This window comes from Lycorma delicatula, chromosome 12, assembly GCF_047948215.1.
Source record: "Lycorma delicatula isolate Av1 chromosome 12, ASM4794821v1, whole genome shotgun sequence".
NCBI classification, from domain to species: domain Eukaryota; kingdom Metazoa; phylum Arthropoda; class Insecta; order Hemiptera; family Fulgoridae; genus Lycorma; species Lycorma delicatula.
Genome location: NC_134466.1, coordinates 27,384,286 through 27,409,585, shown reverse-complemented (window position 1 = coordinate 27,409,585; position 25,300 = coordinate 27,384,286). Strand labels below are relative to the sequence as shown.

Sequence of the window (25,300 nt, the reverse complement as noted above, 5' to 3'; positions counted from 1 at the left end):
AAAATCTTTGCGAAATATTTGTTTTTGAGTTAGACTAGGAAACAATTTCCCTCTCATCTCTTTTCCAACAATAAAATACAATTCTTAGAACACAAATTATGATAAAAATTAATTGTTTTAAACTATTTTTAACAGTCCCACAATTGCATCTTTAGTAGTTTACGAAATTTAAACCCCAAAATAATGGAACGTGATTTTTTAGATGTATTTAAAATTTACATTTTTAAATTGCTAAAAACACATAAAACCTTGTAACAAAATTGTAATGAATTTAGTTCTCAAAAAATTGATTTAAATAAAGTCAATTGTCCACAAATAAAAGTTTGCAATAAAAGCATAATACAGTTTTAATTTTAAACGAATTCAAAAATCTTTTTGAGATTAGAAAAAAATTGTATTAATAAAATTAAGTGCTCGAAATAAATTTTTTTAAATATTAAAAATTAAAATTAATAGAGAAATTCTTTTATTTTATAAGATTAAAATAACGAATGTTTTAAACCGGTTTTTTCTAATGAAAGAACAGCATCAACAGTTATGGTCATTATCTCGATGGAAATTGGTTGCGTATGAAAATAAGTCATACTTGATTAGATTCGAACCCGGGAACTCCAAGTTTTATTTATTTACATTCAGTAATTTTATTCATGATTATTTAACTAAACGTTTTTTCCATATTAAAAATAAGTTTAATTTAAAATTTTATGACTTTTTTTTATAGTTTTGTTTAAAAAGAAAAATCGAGTTTTTTAAACTTTCATTCAATTTTTCTTACGTAAAACATTTACAAAGATAAGTTTTCTACAATTTTCTTTTTTTTTGTATAGTTTTATTTACTTTTTGGGCAAATTAATAATAAAATAAACTATGATAAATCTAAAAAAATTGTTTTTTTCGACACCAATCTTTGTAAAGTTTACAAATATTATTTCATAAATTACTGGAAGTGTAGATTTGACACTCGTTTTTTTAATTTTATGATAAAAAATTTATTCTATTTCTTGCGATAAAAAACCATTTATAAAATCATCCCTAATTTGTGTTCTAAGAATTTTAGTATAATTTCGTCTTATTGCAGCAGTAGAAATTAGAGCGAAATGTTTCACTCCCCGCAACCCGAACAAAATTTACATAAATTATTCTTTATTTTAATTATTAGAAGACATCCTGAAATTATTTAATTTTTTTATGAAATACTCAACGCACGTGTATTGATTTAATCATAGTGTAACTCACAGAAGCATTTATAGAAATAACCACAGTATATTATGCGTAAATAATCGTCAATGTAAATTATAATTTTGACACTTTTATAGATTTTATATAATAATAATGGACAAAGGACATAACCCTGCGGAACACCGGCCTGGATGATATTGAATTACTGAATTATAAAATCACATGAAAAGTAAATATACATATATGAAATATATAATTAAAATTTATAGAAATATTAATTAAATACTTACCTTAAACGCAGGTATTATTTCATTAATTACCTAATATAATTATTTTTATATGAAATAATTATATGATCAAATATTTTGGTGTATATATATATATATATATAATACATCTCTATTATCCTAAAACATGTTACCTCAGTGCTTCCACTCCACGCAGTGCAGGTGTCAGTGCCATAAGGATTTAAGGAGGAAAAAATCAAAAATAAAAAAAAAATAAAAAAAATATAAAAGTATATATTTATATAAAAATAAAAATAAATTTTAATAATTTAATTTTTTTTATTATTATTAATATTAAATTCCATTAAAATTTAGTTTTTATATATAAGTTTATAGGAATAACGAATAAGTTTTCTTTCAGAACATTTTTCAACCCTTTACCTAGCTACGAATTTTTTTATGTACTCAAATCTAAAGTTTTGTAGTCATTTATCCAAAAGCGAATAATATTACTGAAGGTAAAAGAAAATAATAAAAGATTTATCGGCCTATCAGATATCAATATGTTATCTAATCGATGAAATTAATAAACCGACATATAAATAAATCCACTATAATTTTCTCTTTATAATTTTTTTTTCATTTAGTAAAACGTTTTGGAAACATTAGTATATAAATAAGTGTTGATACAATTTTTAATTTTTTCAAAGTTTTCCGAATATCGTTCGTCTAATAAAATATAAAATATATTTTATTTTTTACATTATTTTATTTATTTCAATTCAAATTTTTCAATAATTTTTTTAGTTTTTAGCTAAAAAAAATTGGCTAAGTATAAGAAATACATCAAAAATTTACAGCTCAAATGTAATGGAAATGTTGAAATATTTAAATGTTATTTAAAAAACAAATAAATCCTACCCTACTAAAGGGCATTTGTATGTGTGTGTGTGTCCGTCCCCCTCATCTTAGCACCGGAATGTACCGATCACTAGCGAAAACTCCCGATTCGTTAGTATCAATTTCTACAACTAAATTTCTAATTTAACTTTCGTTATATCAATTTTTTATAATTCAAAAAAAAATGTTATACAAATGGTAATCAATTTTGGACACCTAATAATTCATTTCCGAGAAGCTGCCCGCCAGGGCAACTCGCCCGGAGGGCCTAGCTGTGAACGGCGTGCCTATGGCACGCCACTGCAACAAGTGAATAAATAAATTGATTGATTCTATTTTTCTTTATAATACATCTTATCTTTTAAAAAATTTATTATACGTATCATATCAAATTAACTTTCTCGTAGAATATAGCAAGAATAAACTATATTAAAAGGGAAAGTGAGATGAAGATATTAAAAATTGGGTATCGGGTTTTTTTCAAATTTTTCGTTTTAGGGTACAATTAGTTCATCTAGACCTAGACAAAAAAAACATATACGTATGTTTGTCGTACTACTTTTGGCCTTATATCTCAGGATTGACCAAATCGTATTTATAAAAATTTGGCTCAAATATTTCTATATATGGGGGCATTAATCATATAATTATTTTTTTTTCAAATTTCGTTAACGGGGACGAGGATATTGTGAAAAACTAATTTCGATTTTCTTCAGAGGCATTTTAGAGAAAACATTATTAAAGCCAATTTTTTATCTATTAATGCCAACATAAATAATCCAAAAAAGACAGAGCTATCGTGAAACGTCAATAATTTTTTTTTTTTTAATTATTGACCCCGGAACTAAAATGCAAAAAAGGTTTATGTGAATAATTCTTTTTTCCGTATTTTAGCCTCTACTGATGCGGGTGTTAGACTTAAAGAAAATTTTACTTAAGTATATTTGTTAAGCTTAACCTATATATGAATATTTTTAGAAAGACTTTTCTTAAAATTTATTCCCCACTTTTAAAAAATATATATTCTGTTTCTTTATTCGGCACTAAATCTTTTAATTTTTATTACTAATTTTTATATTTTTCTTCATTACTTAAAGGGTACATATAATTAAAGTAGCTTTGGCACATATATTACATTCGGGACCGAAAATTAGAAGTAATTTTTTTCATTACTTTCAAAACAGTTATACTTAATTTTTGTATAATTCTGTTTTAAATTAATTTTATTTTTTCGTAGGGGTTACTTCTTTATAAGAAAACTTTTCCAAAATTTTTCTACGGAATAAGGAACCCCCTAAAATCAAAAAATTTCTATTCAAAATTTGGGAATTTTTATTATTAAATCTTATTTTATTAATAATCATAATCAATAAAAAAAAATGCTCATTCATACTTAGCCTCCCAAATGTAAATTAATTTGGAAAAATGGTTTTAGTTTTTTTCGATCTGAACGTTCATAAAATTAATTTTGATGAATATTAGCGTTATTAAAATAGTATTTTTAATACGCTAAAAATTGTACAAGAACGTATACTGATGACTTTTTATGTCTATTTTACTTTACAATTCAGTAAAATAAAATAAAAAAATTTTAACTTTGTTTTATTTTACTTGTTTTACAAAGATTTGTAATTATTAATTTTAGAATTTTTTACTATACTAGAACACTTTGATTGCAATACTTTGTTAGTTTTTTGTTAATAGTTTAATTATGTGACAATTTTAAAATTAAAATCTTATCTTTTACAAAAATACTGTGACAGAATAAATTTTTATTTAATTATTATTATTTTTTTTTAAATTCTCATAACTAAATACGAACATAAATTTTCTGTCTTAAGAATATTTAAATTTAAAAAAGGGCTTACTGATTTAAATAACTGTATGACGATAAATCTATACGTAATAAATTATAGTCCCATAAAACGTTAAAAAAATCGATTAAAATTAAATTTGTTATATAAGACACGAGAATCAAAATAACTATACAGGTGATTTAAAAGGACTTTCAATTTTAACCGCATGTAAGAATTTATTGAGATAACTTTGAGGTCTCATTTCATATCAAAACACATCAAGTTTTGACTAGCTTTAGTACCGAATTAGGCCATCAGTTGTGTTAAAAATGAATACATTTACTGTGCGCAACGTGCTCGCTGTGCGTTTTGGTTTTACGATTTCCAAACAAAAAATGCAATTCAACGTAATTTACGTAGAGAGTAGAGTAGGGAACGTCCTAGTAGGCATACAATTTACTCTTGACACCTTCGTTGAGACAGGCTGTTCTTCTTCCAGACAGAACGGTCCATCTTCTTCCAGAATTCAACCGTAAATTGTATCATACATCGGGATAATAAGGGGCACCACTACCGCTTAAAAATTCGAGATTTTCTTGATACTCGATTTCCAGATCGGTGGATCAATCGTGAAGGTCCAATCGCTTGGCGATCTCGCTCCCCAGATTTGACCCCGCTAGATTTTTTCTTGTGGGATTTCATTAAATGTACTACCTTATGTTTATGTACTACCTTTGCATTCCTTTTCCCTTTGTTGAGTTAAGACTTCGAATTAACGCCGCAGCTGCAGAAGAAATGCCCGACTTGCTGGCTACATCTGGAATGAAATCGACGTCAGATGGATGTTCGTCGCATTACAAACGGAAGTCATATCGAACCAAAGAGAATGATAAGTGACAAATTTTGTCTATGTTTTTCTACGAAATGAAACCCCATCCGAATTTCTAACTTATCTCAATAAATTTGTATACTCTTTTAAATTTTTGAAGTCTTTTTTTTAATCACCCGTTATATTTCCGAGCTATTTTTTAAGTTTTTAGTTACCTAATACAAGGAAGTAATAATTAATGTTTACGATTAAAATTACAATAGTAATATTGAAATATATAACATAGATAAACAAACGGTAGTTTAAAATAAAGGATATAAACAAATCAATTAAAATTTGACAGTTTGATTTGAATAAAAATACGATTTCAAATGATTTATTAAATTTTAAAATTACGAATTAAAAAAAAATTTCCAAAAACTGATGGAATAATTTTTTAACTTTATTACTTTAATTAAGCAATTAAAAAATTACAATAATAATAGTAGTAAATAAATAAATAAGAAGAAAATAAGGTATTATAAATATTAAAACATTTTTTATTACAAAGAGAATTCCAATAGGCCTATAATTTAAAAAGTTTATTATAGTTTTACGTTAATATATTAACACTTTATGACTCTATTCGGGAATTTTAAACACGTATTTTTGAATAAATTATTAAAATAACTCCTGTAATAAACTATCTTTATAAGTCAAACATACATCGTTTTGAATAAGTAGCGAGTTTAAAGGAAAACGATAAATTTGTAATTCGGTGAAATAAAAATATAAACGATACGAAAAAAATAATACCGCAGAGTAATAAAATATATATGAATCTTTAAGTGTAGGTGTAATTATTAATGGGTCTATCGACTTAAACAAGAATAATATAAGCCAGTTGCTAATTACAAACGGACAGTTGAATATATATCATCCTGAGCTTAAAACAGTAGCTAGTCGTTTGAAATTAGGGCCTGTCAAAATAAAATTAGGGCCTTCTATAAATTTATCATCTTCCTATATTACATCTATCTAATATTACACTAACGCAAAGTCTATTTTAATAATCAACTCTAAAAAAAAAAGAAATCGAGTTATGCCAAACTTTTATTTCACAATTATTATTTATGTATTCTTTACTTATTTTTAAATAATAACATTTACGATTAACGTTCAATTATATATATATATATATATATATATACACTAGGTCAGTCAAACATAAAACGGCGTTTAAATTTTAATATTTACAGTAGAGAATAACAATACAAGACGTATTTATTAATTTCTTTATAGTCTTCCTGAATTTCTACATATTTTTCCCACTATATGAAAAACATGCGGATTCCTTGACAAAATGTTAGAGGAAGTGTCACGACCCGATCGCGGACCAATTCCTTAACTTCGTTGACGCTCTGGAATTTATTTCCGCCAAACTTCCCCTTTAACGGTCAAAACAAAAAGAAATTACAAGGAACTAAATGTGTTCTGTATGCAGGGAGATTATTCTAAGCTTTCCCAATAAATTCATCCGGTTTATCGCATCTGCTAACATATGTTGAAGTCCTTACATTGTCATGAAGAAGAATCATATATCTGATGTGTTGATGTAATCTTTGTTTTAGTAGGCGGGTTTCACTTTTTACAAGAACTGGGCAGTATTACATAGCGTTCACAGTACTGTGTCGTACTGTAAAAGCTATGGTGAAAATCGATGGGTAATATATCTTTCAAGTTCCAAAAAGACAATTGCGAGGAATTTCACAGCTGATGAACGTATATTTTTTTTTTTTTACAAGGCAAGGTTTTCCACTCCTTTACTACTCTTTCATCTAAGGAATGCATTGATGGACCAACGGATCATTGTATGTGACCATTTGAAGCAAAAATTTATTTTTCTCTAGTCGAAATCGATTCAAGAGTTTTTGGAAAATTTCCAGTACATCCTGTTTCAAATTTTGGATCAAAATACGGGAACGTAACTCGAACAAAAGTTTTAGAACTCAAAATGCTTGGTGATAATGGAACGGGAATTTCCACGTCTATACCTATTTCCGAAAGGATTTCATGAACCATAAGGTTCTGAACATCTTCAATGTAACGGATCTGTCGCATATGTATTTGAAACCCTAATGCTGAATTTCATTTTTTTTGCAAATTCACACCTTCAAATTTGCTAATCCAGTCGTAGACTTGGTTATGTGACTTACATCCACTAACAGCGCAAGCAGATTGTTAAATATTCCAATTTATTCTTCATCTGTACTCATTCTTTAGAATTTATACAATAATACGCTGCACAACCTCTTGCTGTGATATGACGCTACTGATCAGAGAGACGCGAATGCGAGGCGGTTGGAGCATCCATCCTCTTCTTATATTTCCACTTACAACAACGCCCTTGCATTAGTTCACTTATGTTCGTATCCGAGCAGTGAAAAACATAGTCCGGTTTATGTTTGATTAACTTTCGTGTAATACATACATACATATATATATATATATATATACAGAGTGTTCTTAAAAGGTAAGACCAAACTCTAGCAAGTGATTCTACCTAATATACTGAAGAAAAAATGACCTGTAAACATAGATCCAAAAACTCATATTTTTCTGTCTGTCCGTCAGTTTGCGTTTTTTAAGAAAAAAATTATTTTTCAAGAACAGTTGAAGATAACGCAATAAAATTTTGTAGTTTATTTTAAAATAACATTTTTTAATAACAAAAAAAAGAGTAGCGACTCACTTGATAACTAAATCAAATTTTCTGATTAAAATTGTTGATTTTAGCAATTTTAATGAGAAACCACGATAATTAAAAAAAGCAAGATGGCCGCCATATCGGTTTAGGCCTACATTTTGCAATAACTATGTTGTTTGTCATCGGATTTTTACGAATAAGATGTCGTCTTGTTCACAAAAATATTCTACATAATTTTTATAATATAACAAAATTTAATAATTCGTAAGATATTTAAGATTGAAAAATTGAAACGGCCGCCATTTTGAACTTTGTCAACGAAGAGTATCGTTATTTTTTCTCCTATTAAAAAATGTTAGTTTAAAATAAAATACAAAATTTTGTTGAATTTTCTAGAACCGTTCTTGAAAAATTTTTTTTTCTTAAAAAAAACACAGAATGGCAGATACACAGAAAAATATGCGTTTTCGGACTTCTGTTCATCGGGCATTTTTCTTCAGATGTTAACCAGAATCATTTCCTAAAGTTTGGCTTCACCTTTTAAGGACACTTTGTATATATATACAAATACACTAAATAATGTAATAATTTATTTTTTTTTTAAATGGGCCATAAACATTAAATAAGAAATGATTAAAAGATTTTTCAAAAAGTGATTAGTTTTTAAAACAGGTCACTTAAATTTCGTTATTTACAATTAGCAAACAATAATTTTGAATAATTAATTAAATTAAAAAAATTATAGTGGTAATGCAGCTTATTACATTTATATTATTGTTAAATTTATTTATTTTGCTATGGAAAAGAGGGTATCAATAGCTATGATCATTAGGTTGGCAAAAATTGGTAGCGTATGATAAGAAGCCATGCCTAACGGGATTCGAACCCGGGATCTCCGCACGAAATACCGAAACGCTACCTTCTCAGCCACAGAGGTCGGCATTTATTTATTTATTTACAAAAAATGTACGAATAGGGATATAAGTAAATAATATAGTACTTTTATTTTTTAAACTTCATCTTAGGTTTTTAAGAATTGAATCGTAAAGCAACCCAAACAAATATGATTTTATAATTTAAAATCAGTTTAATTATTTAATTATATTTATTTTATTAGCAAATAAAAACGTAGTAAATAAATAAAAATAACATAAATTTCTTTATATATATATATATGTATAAAAAAAAACAAAACAAAATATAATAATAGTTAACAAAACCAAACATGCAATGTTATATATAGAATATATGTAAAAGCCGTTGCTTGTGAACGCTGACATTTAAAAACACTTAACAAACAAATTAGTTTCATGTAAACAAAACAAAAAATAAACAAAAATTATTAAAATAATAGTGTAAAATAAAATTTAAAAAATAATAAAAACAGAAAAGAGAGACGTATAGAATTTGAACAAATAATGATTTCAAATTTATTTTCTCAGAATACGTTATAAGTTTTGAGATTTAACGTAAAATTCATATTAATAAAAAGAGATTTAAAATGCAAATTATTTAAAATGCAAATAGAATTAGCTAGATATTGATTTTTCTATTTCAAGAAGAATGAATATTTTATTTATATTTTATGAACAACAACAATTAACTTGCCGATATTAGATTTATAAGTTTATATTATAAAAAAAAAATAATAATTACATTAATTTTTATTTATCTATGAAAACAAAAAATAAATAAATTTCACGAAGGAAGGAACCCAGAAAATTTAATGAAGATAAACGATCAAACTATAATGTAAGTTGAGAGATGTAAATTCGTCAAGAATAAATATAAAAATTAAATTTGGTACTTTTTCGTTTTACGCACATCAAAACATTGTTGCCCAAAAAATCACTCAAATTATTATGTTGAATAAAACAATTTCAAGGCAGGGAAAAATGTAAAAAAATTTTTTTTGACAAAAATGCAATAAGCATTTATTGCTTATAATTATAGATACAAATGAACAAAAGTTAACTTACGCTCGCTAACCTTGACTAATTAACAGTAATATTTTGATTATTTAAATAATAAATAATTGCAATAATTACTGAATTTATTATTTAAATACTCAAAATATTACTGTTTGAAAAAAAAATTTTTCAATTTTTTCTCGCCTAAAAATTGTTTTTTTTTTCAACATTATTTTTGAGTGATTTTGAGTTAATTTGGGCTAGAAATTCTGGGTGGCATAAACAAAAAAGTACCTAAAATTTTATTGAAACTGGTTTAATCTTATAGGAAAGAATCTAACCAAAAAAAATTCATAAATAAAAAAGCTTCATCATAAGAATTTAATTTATCATTGATTTTCTGCAACATACGTTTTAGTATGAAAAAGTCTATTACTAGTTTAGTCTATAAAACCTCACTTTTTTTTTGTATTTGGTAATGTAATATTCTATTCCGTACACATCATTCATTAATAATTCTGTTTCCTGTCATTTCAATTTATCATAGTCCTAAATGTTTCTTCTTTTTTTTAGCATTAACGCTATTATTTAGTTGAAAAAACAACTACGGACAAATAATTTGTCCGTAGTTGATTTTTTTTTTAATTTTACAGTCTATTCTTCCTTGCACGAAAAAATTAAACTGCGCAAAATATGGACAATCAAATTATTAGAAATACATTTATATGTATTGTTGTTAAATCTCTACCAAAATTAATTTTTACTCTATATGTCACTTTTTCAAAATTTTATTTGCTTTAATCCAAACCGTATTTCAAAAGCTATTTCTGAGAAAAAAATTTAACGTGTAAATTATTGTCGGTCTAAAATATTATTATTAAATAAAAGATCAGAAATCAATATTTGTTCATAATAGATAGATATATATAGAGAGAGAACTAAATAAAGAAGAAAGAGAGGGTTGGAGTGAGAGGAGGGTTCTCACCGGCACTGGTTCTCGACTTCGTCCTCGGAGCGTTGTGCTGAGAGTTCTTGGATGAGTTCAGTTGATTTCCGGACGAGATATGTAGCGAAGAATAACCTGAAGATGAGTATCCTGAATAAGGTCCGGAACCGGGAGGCGGTTTAGTCGACGGGGGATGATGCCCCGGATAACCAGGATACGGAGCGTAAGGGTAATTTGGTTCTTGGTAATAAGGACTCGGACTGGGAGATGAAGTACCTTCTCTCTGTTTGGTACCACCGGCGTTGTTGTTCAACATAGGTTTGATGTCGCACGCCGATCCTCCGTGTTCGGGATGTAGGAAGACGCCCATATGGGCGATGGCCGCTGACGAGTATTCGCTGGGCGCCGCCGCGCTCGGTGCACTCGTTGTCGGCGCCGAAACGGAGTCCGGTGTGGCGTCTTTCGGTGGCGTCGGTGGGAAGCTGAACATCGGATTCGATAAACCCGATTTTGCTGCCGCTTCGTCTACGGCGTAAGGTGGGCACCAATTCGATTGAGGTTGACCGGGAGCTTTATCGGGCGTTCCTGAATTCGCCAACCACGGATGAAGCGGTGAATGGTGTGGAAAATGGGGTCGACATACTTGTCTCGCCGCTGCGGCTGTAACAAAAAAAAAAAAAAAATACAAAATTTACAATTAAAACTACCAAATACTTTACTAATACTTATTTTTAAAGAAAATCCGCTTATCGGATCGATGTACCGATGAGGTGCTCTTTTCCTATTCATCCTCCGGAATCACAGTAAGGGATTACTTCAGAGGATGATATATATGAACGTAAATGAAGTGTAGTTTTGTACAGTCCCAGGTCGACCGTTCCTGATATGTTTGATTAATTGAAACCCGAACGCCAAAGAACACCGGTATCTACGATCTTGTAATCAAATCCGTATAAAAGTAACTAAATTTACTAGGATTTGAACCTTCGAAATCAGCTGATTTGCGATGACGAGTTTAATCGCTAGACCAACCCGGTGCGCATCGATGAGGTGCTGCAAAACAAAAGTTTAAATCCAAAAAAAATTACATTTACATTTAAATCTTTATGGATATACGTCCGAAAAACTAACAGCCTTTGTCTAAAAACTATCCTGAAAATGAAAACGGATAACGAAAAGCGATTATCTTTATGAGATTAAAAGAAATTACTGACTTAAAGTTATAATTTTTTACTTCTTACGCATATATAAAAATATTATTTCCAAACAATTTGATGCGATCTGACTAGATCAAATTTATCATACGTAAATTGCCAATTACTTGAAGTAGACTAAGTTACAGAAGAAGCTTTTAAAAAACTTAATTACGAATTCTATGGATAAATAAAATACTCAACGTCGTATTACTTTCTGATGCTTTAAATCACCAATAATAAAATTTTACAAATATCTTACAGCCGGCGAAAAATTTCGCCCTTCTACTTAAATAAATTATTGATCTACCTAAGAATACGTCAAAAACAAATTTGACGACGTGATTCTTGAATTTATTTAAAATTATAATACAATATTTTCTACGACGTTTCAGTTTTTTTTTTATTTTTAATAAAAGTACATTTCTTGAAAGTATTTTTCATTTCTTTTTTATTATTTTCTAGTTTAGTCTTCTTCGTGTTTAAATTCTCTAGAAATTTTGATGTAAAATTTTATTTTTTTTACTGACAATTTAACGAAATTATTGAACATTTAACCTAAAATATTGAGTTTTTCCACACATCGATATAGGTTTTTAAATAATTTTCTAAAATAGTATCGGAGATTGAATTCTGTTTTATTTACATTAAAAATCATATGAAACCATCTTCACCTTAAAATTTACCTGTTACTTTAAGTCTTAACAATTATTATACAATATTACAATTACAATTATGGCAATATGATATAATAGTACAATACGGCTTCATTTTACGTTTGGAGGAGAAATCAGGGTAAAATTTTTAGCAAGTTCTAACTCGAAAATAATGCTCATTCTGACCGACGTATATATAAACTTTTATTTTTATCTTCACTTTTAAATATGTCCTAACTGTTTTTTTATTTCTTCGTCATACTTTTTTTTATATAGATTCTATGTAAAATAGTTAACTTAAGAAAAGATATGTAGTTAAACTTTTTATAAAACAAATAATAAAACGAGATAAATAGGACATATAGAAATAAAATATTTCTAAAACAGGATGACCTTTCAAACAGATATACAGAGTGTTCCACAAGTTTCCATACATAGGAAAAATAAACTTCTTTTTTTTTTTTTATTTCATAGCACGGAAATGTTACGTGTTCTTCAACAGTGAACTAGATATCAAAATGGTTTTTTTTTTAACAATGGTATTTAATTACAGGATATTATATAAATAAGACAGGTTTTCATAAAACAATATTTAATTTTCCATGTATGGAAACTTATGAGACCCCTGTACATCTAACGTATAAAACAACTAATTAGTATCATAAAATTTACCCTCCAATAAATACGATGTGATTAAAAGTTTTATAATTCTACAGTTTATTAATAATTTGACTTCCTCAACTCACCATCCATTCTGGGTATAAACAAAGAACGATTGGATGTTTAGTATCAGGGAAAAAATATTTCTTAGAATTTATATTTGACCCAGGCAACGCAAAATCAGTAATATGCTATAATAATTTGATAAATTGCGAACAGGTTGGGTACCTTAGTGGACCTGAAGAACCCCTTTTGATTTTTCCTCACTTTTCACAGTCCTTCTACGGTCATATCGTTTCTAGTTATTCATCCTACAGGATGTCTGTTTCTAATCATGACTCAACAGAATTTTTCATCTAGAATCGGTTACAGCCAGATCTGTAAAATGATTTGTAATGGTATTTGTCCATTACTTCGTAAATTTTACCTAATGTATCAGTTGCAATCTGTTTAACTAATAAGAAATCTTCTCCCTATAAGCCCAATGGGATGTTGATATATATGACATGTAAATCAGATGCATTCTTGTACAGACTCAGGTCGACCATTCCTGAAACGTGTGGTTAATTGAACCCCAACCATCGGTATCCACTGTCTAGTATTGAAATTCGTATAAAAGCAACTAACTTTTACTAAGATTTGAACTTCAGAACTTTCGACTACAAAAATCAGCTGTTAAAAACTGATTTGCGACGACGAGTAAACCACTAAATCAGCCCGGTAGGCAGGTAAAACTTAAAAAAATAATAATAAAACTAAAGTTCTACGTAATACGATTTAGACAGAGATCAAATTATGATAAATGTTTTGATTACAATTGATATATGTATCCTTCCAAATCTAGAAAAATAACTGCCCTAAAAATTTATTTCTCGTAATAAAAGTAAATAAAAACAACAATATGTCACTGATGAAAGCAACAATTATTTAACTAATAATATTTTTTTCTTTTATAAAAATTTAACTTATACAAATAACGTGAAAAAAATTTACGTAAATCGTATTTTTCTGTATTACTTTTAATTCGATTACAAGATTTTTTTCATTACGCCGTAACAACATTTGCAATCTTTTTTATTAATCTAACATCATATATTTATAATAAAACTAATTAAAATATAATAATAATCACGACAAAGAAGTGTATAATAAACATCATTCTATAAAAAACAGGTTGACCAACTTTTTAAAAATTAATTACCCTAAACAAACTTTCCTGTACGCATTATTATATTACATGTAATAAAGGAAGCATATTGAAATACAAAACATAACCTATATATGTTATTATTATTTCCGTTATTTAAGAAATATATACAAAGAAATGACCTTTTCAATCATAAAGCATAAATTGATATAAACATGATTATTCTAAGTTCATGCATAATTATTTTTAAAAAAATAATTATAATGATTTTGATTCATTGTTGTTCATAAAATCAATAAATAAATTAATTAAAGTGAGAATTATTATGATGCACTATTCCTGCATTTTTTATTAATATGATTAATTTTTTTATTATTAATTACATATAGAACAGGTTTGATTTTTTGTACTAAACCGGTTTCGGACAAATGTCAAAGTCAGGTACATTATATTAATCCATAAATTCCACTTTTTTTCTCAAAATTCATATACAACGTTAAAATCGGACTAATCATATATAACTATAAAATATTTTTTAAATTATGAAATTATTTCAAGTCGTCACTAATTTTATTTATTTATTTTACGTGAAATATTCTTATTCTGTGAAAACTGTCATTTAATTGATTAATAAAAACAGTTCAATAAGTGATAAATAAGAAAAATAACATTTTCAAAAAACCTTTTTCCATTTTAGTTTCGGGTTCTCTCATTTTAAAAAATCTGATTTGGGCACCACATGACTTCCTTGTACGCCTATTAAATTACAAATAAAATTTCTATTAAAATGAAAAGAACAGAAAATTTTTATTTCATTAATAACTTCTGATATTTTTCCATATTTTTTTATTGTTATTATTGAATTATTAATTATCGTACATTTTTTTTTACAATCAGAGGTTAATAATTATTAATAAATCAATATATTTAAATTAAAAAAAAAAAAGTTTAAAAAAAGGAGATGAAGTCTGATTCAAACTGATGTGTCTTCTCCTTGTAAGAACTAAATATTTCATTAATTAAAATTTTATTTGGCCATAACTCTGAAACCAATGAAAATAAGTAACACTTATGATATATCGTTGAAAAGCTCTCAATGAGGGCTTATTACTACAGTTAAGAAAAAATCCAAAATCCAATTTTTTTTGGGGGGGTTGTGGGTTTTTTTGGACAATTTTGGTTCAGTCGATTGCAATCAAAATGGGAAGTACACAATTGAATGTTACAATAGTTCTAAATCCAAAATTTCACTATCGTACGGCTAATCGTTTTTGAGTTATGCGAGATACATACAGCCGTCATGCCGAAACTAGTCAAAATGGATTCAGGGATGGTCAAAATGGATATTTCCGTTGAAATATGATAACCGAAGTTTTTTCGCGATATACTTCGTTGAAAGAAGTAAAAATTGTAGTTATTTCTTGATAACACACCAGGATGGTGTAGTGGTGAATCGACATCGCGAATCAGCTGATTTCCAAGTCGAAAGTTCTAAGGTTGAAATCCTAGTAAAGACAATTACTTTTAAAAGGATTGAATACTAGATCGTGGATACCGGTTTTCTATGGTGATCTTTTTTTTTTTCTTTTTTTTTTCTCTCAGCTCCCTGGGCCGGACCGACTTGGTATTACGCCGCCCAGGGGAGTGCCTTTAAACTCAAATAGACCTCCCCACCTACCGGCTATATACCGGCAAGGCAGGTCGGCCTACCGGTTAGCTCTTTTTGAGAGTTCTTTATCAATATTGCCCCCTTGGGGACCCAAAAGGGCAATACTAATACACCACGCCAGACCCAATTCGCCGCGACGCGGTACCGGGTCCCTTGTATTCAGTGTGCTGTTGCCTGACTGTTACCCGTGGAGTCCTTGGTGGCTCATCAGTGCCAACACACCGCAGCATGCTGGACCTCACCAGCAAGGCTGTCCACCCAGTCCTATTCTAGCCAACACCTTGTCTTCTCTCATCGGAGTATTTCTGTAGAACAACTTGTCTAACGAAACTAGCAAAATTATTCCAGTTTGACTCGCTTCTTAGCATGTAGTCTATTGTTGTTTCTGGAGTTATACCTGTGAGTGCCTTACTATGTCTAAGCGTGTCCCACCTATTGCACTCAAAGAAGGTGTGCTCAGCATCATCTATCTCGTTGCAGTAGTTGCAAATTGGCTCTTCTCTCTTGCCTATTTTGTGCAGGTAGTTATTGAAGGAACCGTGTCCTGTAAAAAACTGCGATAGGTGATGATCAACCTCACCAAATCTTCTCGGCAACCATGGCTTGATGTTGGGTATGAGGGTCTCGTCAATCGACCCACAGTTCCTGCGACCATCTTTCCTGCCAGATATTATAAACGGCATCCCTGACCTCTTGTTCTGGCTTGCCTTGTGCCCTCTCCACCCTCTTTTTTGCGATTAGGTCAATAGGAGGTGTACCCGATAACACGCACAGGGCGTCATAGGACACTGTCCTGTATGCGGACACAACACCTAGGAGCACACACCTGTGCGTCCTCGCCAGTCTCTCTTTGTTGCGCCTGATGGCGATAGAGCGTCACCAGGCCGTTTCTATGGTGATCTGGTTTCCATTAACCACACATCTCACGAACGGTCGACTTGAGACTATACAAGACTATCCTTCATTTATATTCATACACATCTTCCTATAAAGTAATACCTTACGGTGGTTCCGGAGGCTAAACAGAAAAAAAGAAGAAATTTCTTCATATAATTAGATATAAACTTTAAAAAATGAGTAAAATATATTTAAAACAATAGGGGAAGAACAAAAAAGCATATATATTACAATTTTAACAGGTGGGGGTTGGATTATTCATAAATAGATTTTTGGTAACAAATTTGGTTTTATAAAACTTTCTCTAAAATACCTGTGAAGAAAAACAAAATCGTTTTTTTCGCGATAACAATTTACCGACCCACCCCCCTCCCGTTAACAAATTTTGAACAAATTAACATGATCAGTGTCCGATATATAAAAATATATAACAAAATCGGTTTAGTCAATTGTGAGAAATAAAGAGAAGAAGAATGCGACACACACATACGAACACATATGCTTTTTTTTTAAATGAACTAGTTTAGTTAGACCTTGAAACGTAGAGATCTTAAAAACCTCAATATCCTATTTTTCACCCAATCACCATATTTTCCCCTTTAATAAAATGCTATTTTAGTTGTATTCACCGTAAAAGCGAAAGTCCAAATAATACAAAATTAAATTTCGTACAATATTATTTATTTAAATTCAGCTGTAATACGTTAATGTAAAATTGATGAAAATGATTCAATTTCAGAATAATAATAAATATTAGTTACAATAAATCTATATTAAAACAATAAAATAAACCTTTTTTTTTATAATTTAAAAAAAAAGAAATAGTTACTTTATTAGTTGTATTAAATTAAATATAACTGACTTAATTACGTTTGTAATACTTGTTGTAATTCTGTGTATTACTTTAGAATAATATGTTAGAGTGTATTTTTGCATTTGTGTGTGGGTGTATATTATGTATATATGTTCAGCTGGGAAGGAACTTCGTTTAAACCACGCAATCTACTGTGGTAAAAACGTTGGTAGATTGTAACAATGTTACTTTTATGTTTTGTATATATATAATTGTGTGTGTGTGTATGTGTATATATATATATATATATATATATATATATATATATATATATATGTATGTAGCAAGCGAGTGCGAGTAAGTGTGCGTGCGCAAGTTTGTACTCAGTTAAGAGAGCGTATACAAGGCAGGTATAGACATTCTACCGAGTAAAGAAGTAGATATCTGTATGCAAATGAGGCTTGTTGAAGCAGAATACTCGTATAAGAAAGCCGAAGGTTTTCACAACCTTCATAGTAAACCTAACAACACCATTCTTATTTCCCATTTAGCTTCCTCAGACGAAGATTATTTCATTATTCAATTAAATTTATTTTCATTATCAATAATTATTACAAACATCAATTAATTATAAAAATATTATGAAAATAAAAAATATATTTTTATATTTATAAAATAAAAATAATAAACGATATTAAAAAAAAACACAAACAAAATTTCTAAAAAATAATTACCGTAAAATTTAATAAATCGGGGAGAAACAATACAGTTTAATGTTCTGAAAAGATCAAACTCAGAAATGAGAGCAAATAAAATGGTACCAGCGTTAACGAAAAAATAAATATATATAATAAATACAAAAATGAAGACAACTGCCAGTAAATATTCTAAATACACAGTAGAAAAAAAGTATGATAAAATTAAGATCATGAACCATTTTAAATATCTAGGAGAAATAATTAGTAGAAACGGAACAGATAAAATAGTGATTGAGGCAAAAAAATAGAAATTAAAACGATTAAACCATTATGAAACAAAACATATTTACAATATAAAGAACCTTTCTATAATTACGAAATTATAGCGCAGTTGTAAAACCGATCATTTTGTATGGTATGGAAACTAAAAATATAATCTGAATAGAACAAAACAAAAGTAATGAAATGTAGTAGAAATAACAAAGATGGACCACTGAATGTGAAAATAGGAGGAGAAAAGATTATGGAGGTAGAAGAATTTTGTTATTTGGGAAGTAGAATTACTAAAGATGGACGAAGCAGGAGCGATATAAAATGCCGAATAGCACAAGCGAAACGAGCCTTCAGTAAGAAATATAATTTGTTTACATCAAAAATTAATTTAAATGTCAGGAAAAGATTTTTGAAAGTATATGTTTGGAGTGTCGCTTTATATGGAAGTGAAACTTGGACGATCGGAGTATCTGAGAAGAAAAGATTAGAAGCTTTTGAAATGTGGATAAAGTGACAAATGAAGAGGTATTGCGGCAAATAGATGAAGAAAGAAGCAGTTTGAAAAATATAGTTAAAAGAAGAGACAGACTTATAGGCCACATACTAAGGTATCCTGGAATAGTCGCTTTAATATTAGAAGGACAGGTAGAAGGAAAAAATTGTGTAGGCGGGCCACGTTTGGAATATGTAAAACAAATTGTTAGGGATGTAGGATGTATAGCGTATACTGAAATGAAACGACTAGCACTAGATAGGGAATCTTGGAGAGCTGCATCAAACCAGTCAAATGACTGAAGACAAAAAAAAAATCGGAATAGAAAATCTACTCAAGATAGAAAAAAGAATTTTAAGAAGGATTTATGGTTCAAAAACACAAGAAAGCCATAGACTAAGATCAAATAAGGACATCAACGATAAAATTGAAGATCTAGAAGTATAAATAAGAGAATTAAAACTAAAATTCTGTGGACACATCAAATCCGAATGAACCCATCAAGGCTACATAAACAGATTTTTAATAAACTCTGGAATTATAAAGGTCAAAGTGGCTATATAAAACAGATAAAAAAACGAGCTCAAAAAGTTCAGCGTTATAGAAAATGACTGTCTAGAGGGAACAGAGAAAGACATTTTTGAATTAAAGCTTCGTGTAAGTGAAAAGAAAAAACTCAAAAGAGTAGAATGAACTGAAGAAAGAAGTACTTATGAATGAAAAAGAAGTAAAATGATATTTGCGTGGTCTTTGAAAGCCTTTCTGGGGAAAAAAGAATCCCTTTATTTTAATTCAAAATTTAGACTCTAAAACACAACCGGTAAACCAGAATGAAATGCTTATAAGCTGCAGAAACGTTGATGAAATAAAAAAAAAAAAAATAATTAAAAAATAAAGGAAGAACGTTTTAAGGCGATATGTAAGAATAATAAAAATATCTTAACATCAAATGAAGAATTTTACTTGAAATGTCAAAAAAATAACGGACTCTATAACAAAAAAAAGGCTCTAAACAACGCTTAAAAGATGATTTTCACAGAGATTGAAAAGCATGTAGAACAATAGACTAAAAAAAAATCTTTAATTATCTTTTTAAATTAAAGACTAAAAATAACTTGTTTCGAGAAAACGTAAAAGATTTAAATAAATTAAACATTAAAGAAGAAAGAATTTTGAATCGATAAACAGAATTTTTAAAAATAAAATAAAAAAACTTCAAGAGCTTCCACGAAAAACCAAGGGAAAAATAGGGAAGAGAATTTTCCCAAAAAGAAAAAAGCGAAGTTAGTCAAAGATAAAAGAGTACTGGCAAAGGAAGCAAAATATAAAATTAAGTTGTTTTTTAATTCAATCCATAGACTGTAACTAACAGAAAAACCCGTATTATATTACCTTTATTTATTTCGCTTACTTCTTTTCAAAAAAATATTAAAATACTAGCCGGCCTGTCTAGCCAAAACCTGGACCCTCAGGGTCCAAGACGGTCCAGGCGAACCCCCCGGGCCAACTCAGGGTTTCCTCGGGGCTGCAGAGCTCGCTTCACTCGCCATTCCCGTGTTGCAGGGGGACGACACCTTGGACACCTGCAGAGCTCATTTTCCCATTCCTGTCTACCAGAGGGCTCCCCCCCCCCCGGACCACCCGCACTGTTCGGTATCCTTATGATTTTGAGAATAATACTGATAATTAACAATTAAAATATTCAGGCTTTATAGAAACCTGAAAAAAAATTAAATTACAAAAGACAAAATATAATAAGTACACATATAAAACGCGTATAAAAGTACACACAACTTTGTCGAAGAAAAAGTTATGACTTATTTCTTTGCTACGGAAACAGAATAAACAATAATGAACTAAAAGAATTAATCTTTCTTTCCTTAATGATTATCTTTAATTTACAACTTCTCCCTCGTTGGGGGTGAAGAAAATGAAAGTTTATAATATTTTAACCTTCAAGCTAGGGCCTCGGCCTGCGGCTTAAAACCTTGCACGTTTTACTACGAATGTATTCTGAAAATCGATCGAATCGGTTCTTAAACATTTTTCTAGATGAAATATATCTAAAAATCTTCTCCAGTAGTTTTTTTTTGTTTATTTCGAACAAACAGAAACCCTCTTTGTCTTTAAATAATAGTATAGAAATATGAAGTAAAATAAACTAAATAAATAAATATATTTCAAATATAATTTTTAATAATTTTTTACAGGCCTATCGAAATTTTTGCGAGTTCCTAATTTATCCGAAAAAAGTAAAAAAAAAAAATTATAGCTAAGTTCACATAATTCCGGAGTTAAGAAAGGGTTTTCTTATAGAAAATCTGAAACTATTCTCGAGTGGTTCAATTAAAGCCATTTTTCTGAAGGTAAACCCATTTTTACAAAATATCAATTATAATAAGAATATTGATAAGGGAACTTATACGGCTTAAAAAATGGATAGATACCTAAACGTTTTGTAAAACTTAAGATAATGAAAAAGAAGACGTTTATACAATAAAAAATCCCTTTTGGCACGCCGGATAACGGAGGTAGATTTCACTGATGCTAAGTAGGGGATAAAAAAGATTTCCACCTTAAAGTTAAGAAAAATTTCAAATTTACTCAATACGACAATGGTTGCATATGAAAAAGTTCCACATGTTTAGCATACAAGATAGATCTTCTTATAATTCCAGTAACATTTTGATCAGCCCTTTCCGTAAGGGTTGGTCATATGAAAACTTATTTCAGACAAAGGTTTTAAGTAATGTTTACAGGACTAACCACCACTTTAAACCGATTCGATACTGTGCCTATTAAGGGAGGTATGATTTTTTTTTGTCTTCGAAACCCCATTTTTTCCATTTCCTGGACCAATGGTTGGTGATATTAAAATCTTTACTTAGGTAAGTTTTATTCCCTTATCCAAAAAATAGTAGAAACTTTAAACGAATTCAATATTTTACTTAAGAAAAATTATAGCGATATTTTTTTTTCGAAAAATCCCCTCCCATGGTCCGATTTTGCCCATTAACGAACTCGAGCGAGGTTTTGGATCGTTTATATATCAATTTGAAAGTGGTTGACGCAAAATTACGGCAGTTATCGTGCTCACAAGAAAGCGAAATATATATATATATATATATACATATACAATGTATAAATAAAGTTTTGAACTGACGGTGGTTTTGTGGTCTGGAAGATGTGAAATGCAAAGATATGTCGAAATTTTCTAGAAGTCGAATCATGGTACCCATTACAATATGAAAAAAATATGTAAAAAATACGAGTAGAGGGAGAAAGGTGGTCTAGTCTGTTGTTTTATGCTAACGGAGACGTGATTTGGACTGTTTAATTATGCTTCTGTATTCTTTTTATAATGTTTTACAAGTTCTGGTTATTTATTTATAATTAATTATTTCTCCTGTTACATTAAAGCAGTGTACATAACACATTATTTCACAACAGAAAGTATACATTAATTTCTTGCTTTACTCTATTTATCTCGTCCGTTTTTATGGGTATGAAGCATATAGTCAAAAGATGCATATAGTCTTCCCCTAAGGAAGGTCAAGGTCAATATTGTAAAAAGAAGGGCTGAGATGGAGCACGTATACGTATGTAATATGTTGTAGCCGTTAATAATTGTAGATGAAACGAGTAACCAATCACTTATAAAAAAAAAACATTGCTACCTTAAAGAATAACAAGCATTACATTCAATCCTTCACCAAATTTATGGTTTTCCATTTTGTTCTTTACTGAAATGACATATTTTAGCATATAAGAAACGGTGGTGATGTTCAGCCATACAACTAACACCTTCAATTTGTTAATTGGCGTATCTGGATTGTACCGAATATCATTACTCTTAGAGAAATCAAATAGAATTAGTACCTCTTGTACTCCAAGTTCATTAGACGGTAATACATACTATAAATTACCGTAACCTTTCTAATTACGTTATAAATTATTTCAAATCAGCAGAGAAATTATACATTTTTAGTTTGATTTTTATTTAAAATATGAACATACGCACAGAAAACATCCTTCTTATAAAAAAATTAGTTTTTAGGAAAGTAAAAAAAGGAAAAATATTAATACTAAGAAACAATGAAAAAATATTTTTCACGTGTGATGGAATGCTAAAATTTATATTTTTTTTAGTTAATAACCGTAAATCTTTGTAAATAAAAAAATATTTTTAGCATAATGGTAGCTATGCGCACCCTGTGTAATATCCGTTACTAATGAAAACGACAAAAAAATTAATGGGAAAAATTATATAAAGAGACTGTTACCGTGTACAGTCTTTCTAGAATGTAAGAATTTATCCTAGGTTTCCTATTTATTTTTTCACAGGAATCTTTGCGGGAAAATAAAGGAAATATAAAAATAACACAGTCTTATATTACATTATCCTAAAAGAAATGTTAACAAATAATTACAACAAAGAATAGTGAACTATATCAATATACGTATATAAACAATTTAATTAAAAAAACGTTCTACTAAAATAATCTAAAATAAAGTTACATGAAGATTACAAAAGGAATTTCTTTATAAAATAAAATAAAATCAACGAATTCGGTCCATTTGATAAAGCTTGAAAGCTTGAATGTATAAAAAAGCAACATAATGAAAATCTTCCACTTTTATTTAATCCGGTTAAAAAAAATAAAAATAAATACAAAATTCTTCTGTTTGCGTCAAAGCTATTTATTTTTTAATATTTAATTTCTTGATTCGTTTAAAAGTATTGTATTTATTTTGATCCCTATAAGTTGAGATAGGAAATGATGGCAATTAGATATATTACAAAATTAATTAATGTAAAAATGCAGAATACATGGAACATAAATGTAACATAACAACTTCAACGACATATATTTTACATTTAATTACATCTAAAAACAAAAAACTGTTTTTATTTTTTTTTTTAAGTTGTTTAATTTTGTTATTTAATGACCAGACGATTCGTTTTTAATATTATCCTTTAAAAAAATGTAAAACATACCTTTTTTCTTATATACCTACACAAAAAAGTTACATTTTTTTTAATAAAAAATATATGTAATTGGATAAAATTAGACAAATTTTACAAACTTGTCAACTTGTTTGGAATTCAGAATATTTTCTTTTATTGTGGTTGTTTTTTTTTTTTTGGCGTTTAGTTTATAAATAAATTTTTTAAAAATCATGTTAATAGGTTTCATCTTTATAACTTGAATTATATTTTAGAAGAGTACGAGAAGCTGTTTTTTAAAGACAAGGGTGCGATAAAGAGAGTATGTTTGTAACTACGAAGGAGAGAGTAAATGTGCGAGAGAGTAAGGGTGAGCCAGGTGGACTATTTCACTCGGACTCTCCTATAAGAGTGCAGGTGTTTTTGTTTTAAAAAACTACTTTTTAACAACAGGTGAAAACGCACCTGTATTAAAACTCTATGTGTGTGTGTGTGTGTGTGTGTGTGTTTGAGCGTCTGCCTCTTCTAAACTTCATAAAATTATGATATAGACACGTGCCTAAATTGGTGCATGCGTGTGTTCTGCAAGTGTGTGTTTGTGTATGTGTGTCTTCTCGTATCCTATTATTAAATATATATTACATCTTACATAAAATAAAAAATACCTTTTTTTTATTAAAAAAAAAATCTCTTAATAAAGATCTCTGAAAACATATATTATGTGCTATTTTTTTCAATCGTTAAAATAATTATAATTCAGAACAATTACAATTTTTGTTTAATGATTAACCGATTATTAATTTTTATTAACTCCATTTATAAAATATGTTAAACTATTAAAATTACTGGTTTAGAAGAAAGAATCAGGAGGTACAGATTAAATGAACCTAATACAAAGCGTTCGGAAATTTGCTGTGCGATGGGATTATGGAAATGTAATGACAAAACTTTCATAATTATTACTTTGTTATTTTTATTTCATTATTTTACAAAAAGTTTTGAAAATTACCTCCTCAAATACACGCGTTTCAATTTGTTTTAAAAACAATTTAACCAACAGATTTACCGGAATGTCTCTTACGTAGGTCGTTAATGCGGTTTTTAGTTCGTCAATCGTGCGTGGTCTGTTGCGATAAACTGCTTTTTTCGCTGCCACCCTCCCCCGTAGAAATTAATCTGAAAGAGTCAGATCGGGCGATAGTGTAGGCTACAAATCCCTAGAAATTATTCGTTCACAGATGATATTTCGTAAAAAAAAAATCACTGAACTGTTAGCTGTGACGCCATCTTGTTGGAACCAACAAGAATGATTGATTTCCACTTCTGTTAACTAAATAATGAAGTTAATACCACAATAACGATCGCTATTAACTGTATTTTCAAAAAATATTGGATCCAAT

General features: G+C 28.9%; 1 protein-coding gene across 1 annotated transcript in view; it reads right to left on the bottom strand.

Moving 5' to 3' along the window:
• LOC142332992 (GATA-binding factor C-like) overlaps window positions 1-25,300 on the bottom strand; it is a 380,666-nt gene that overhangs the window by 203,921 nt on the left and 151,445 nt on the right. Inside the window, exon 3 of the mRNA XM_075379756.1 lies at window positions 10,513-11,133. Within this exon, the coding sequence (XP_075235871.1) occupies window positions 10,513-11,133 (621 nt within the window). The remainder of the gene's footprint in view (window positions 1-10,512; window positions 11,134-25,300) is intronic.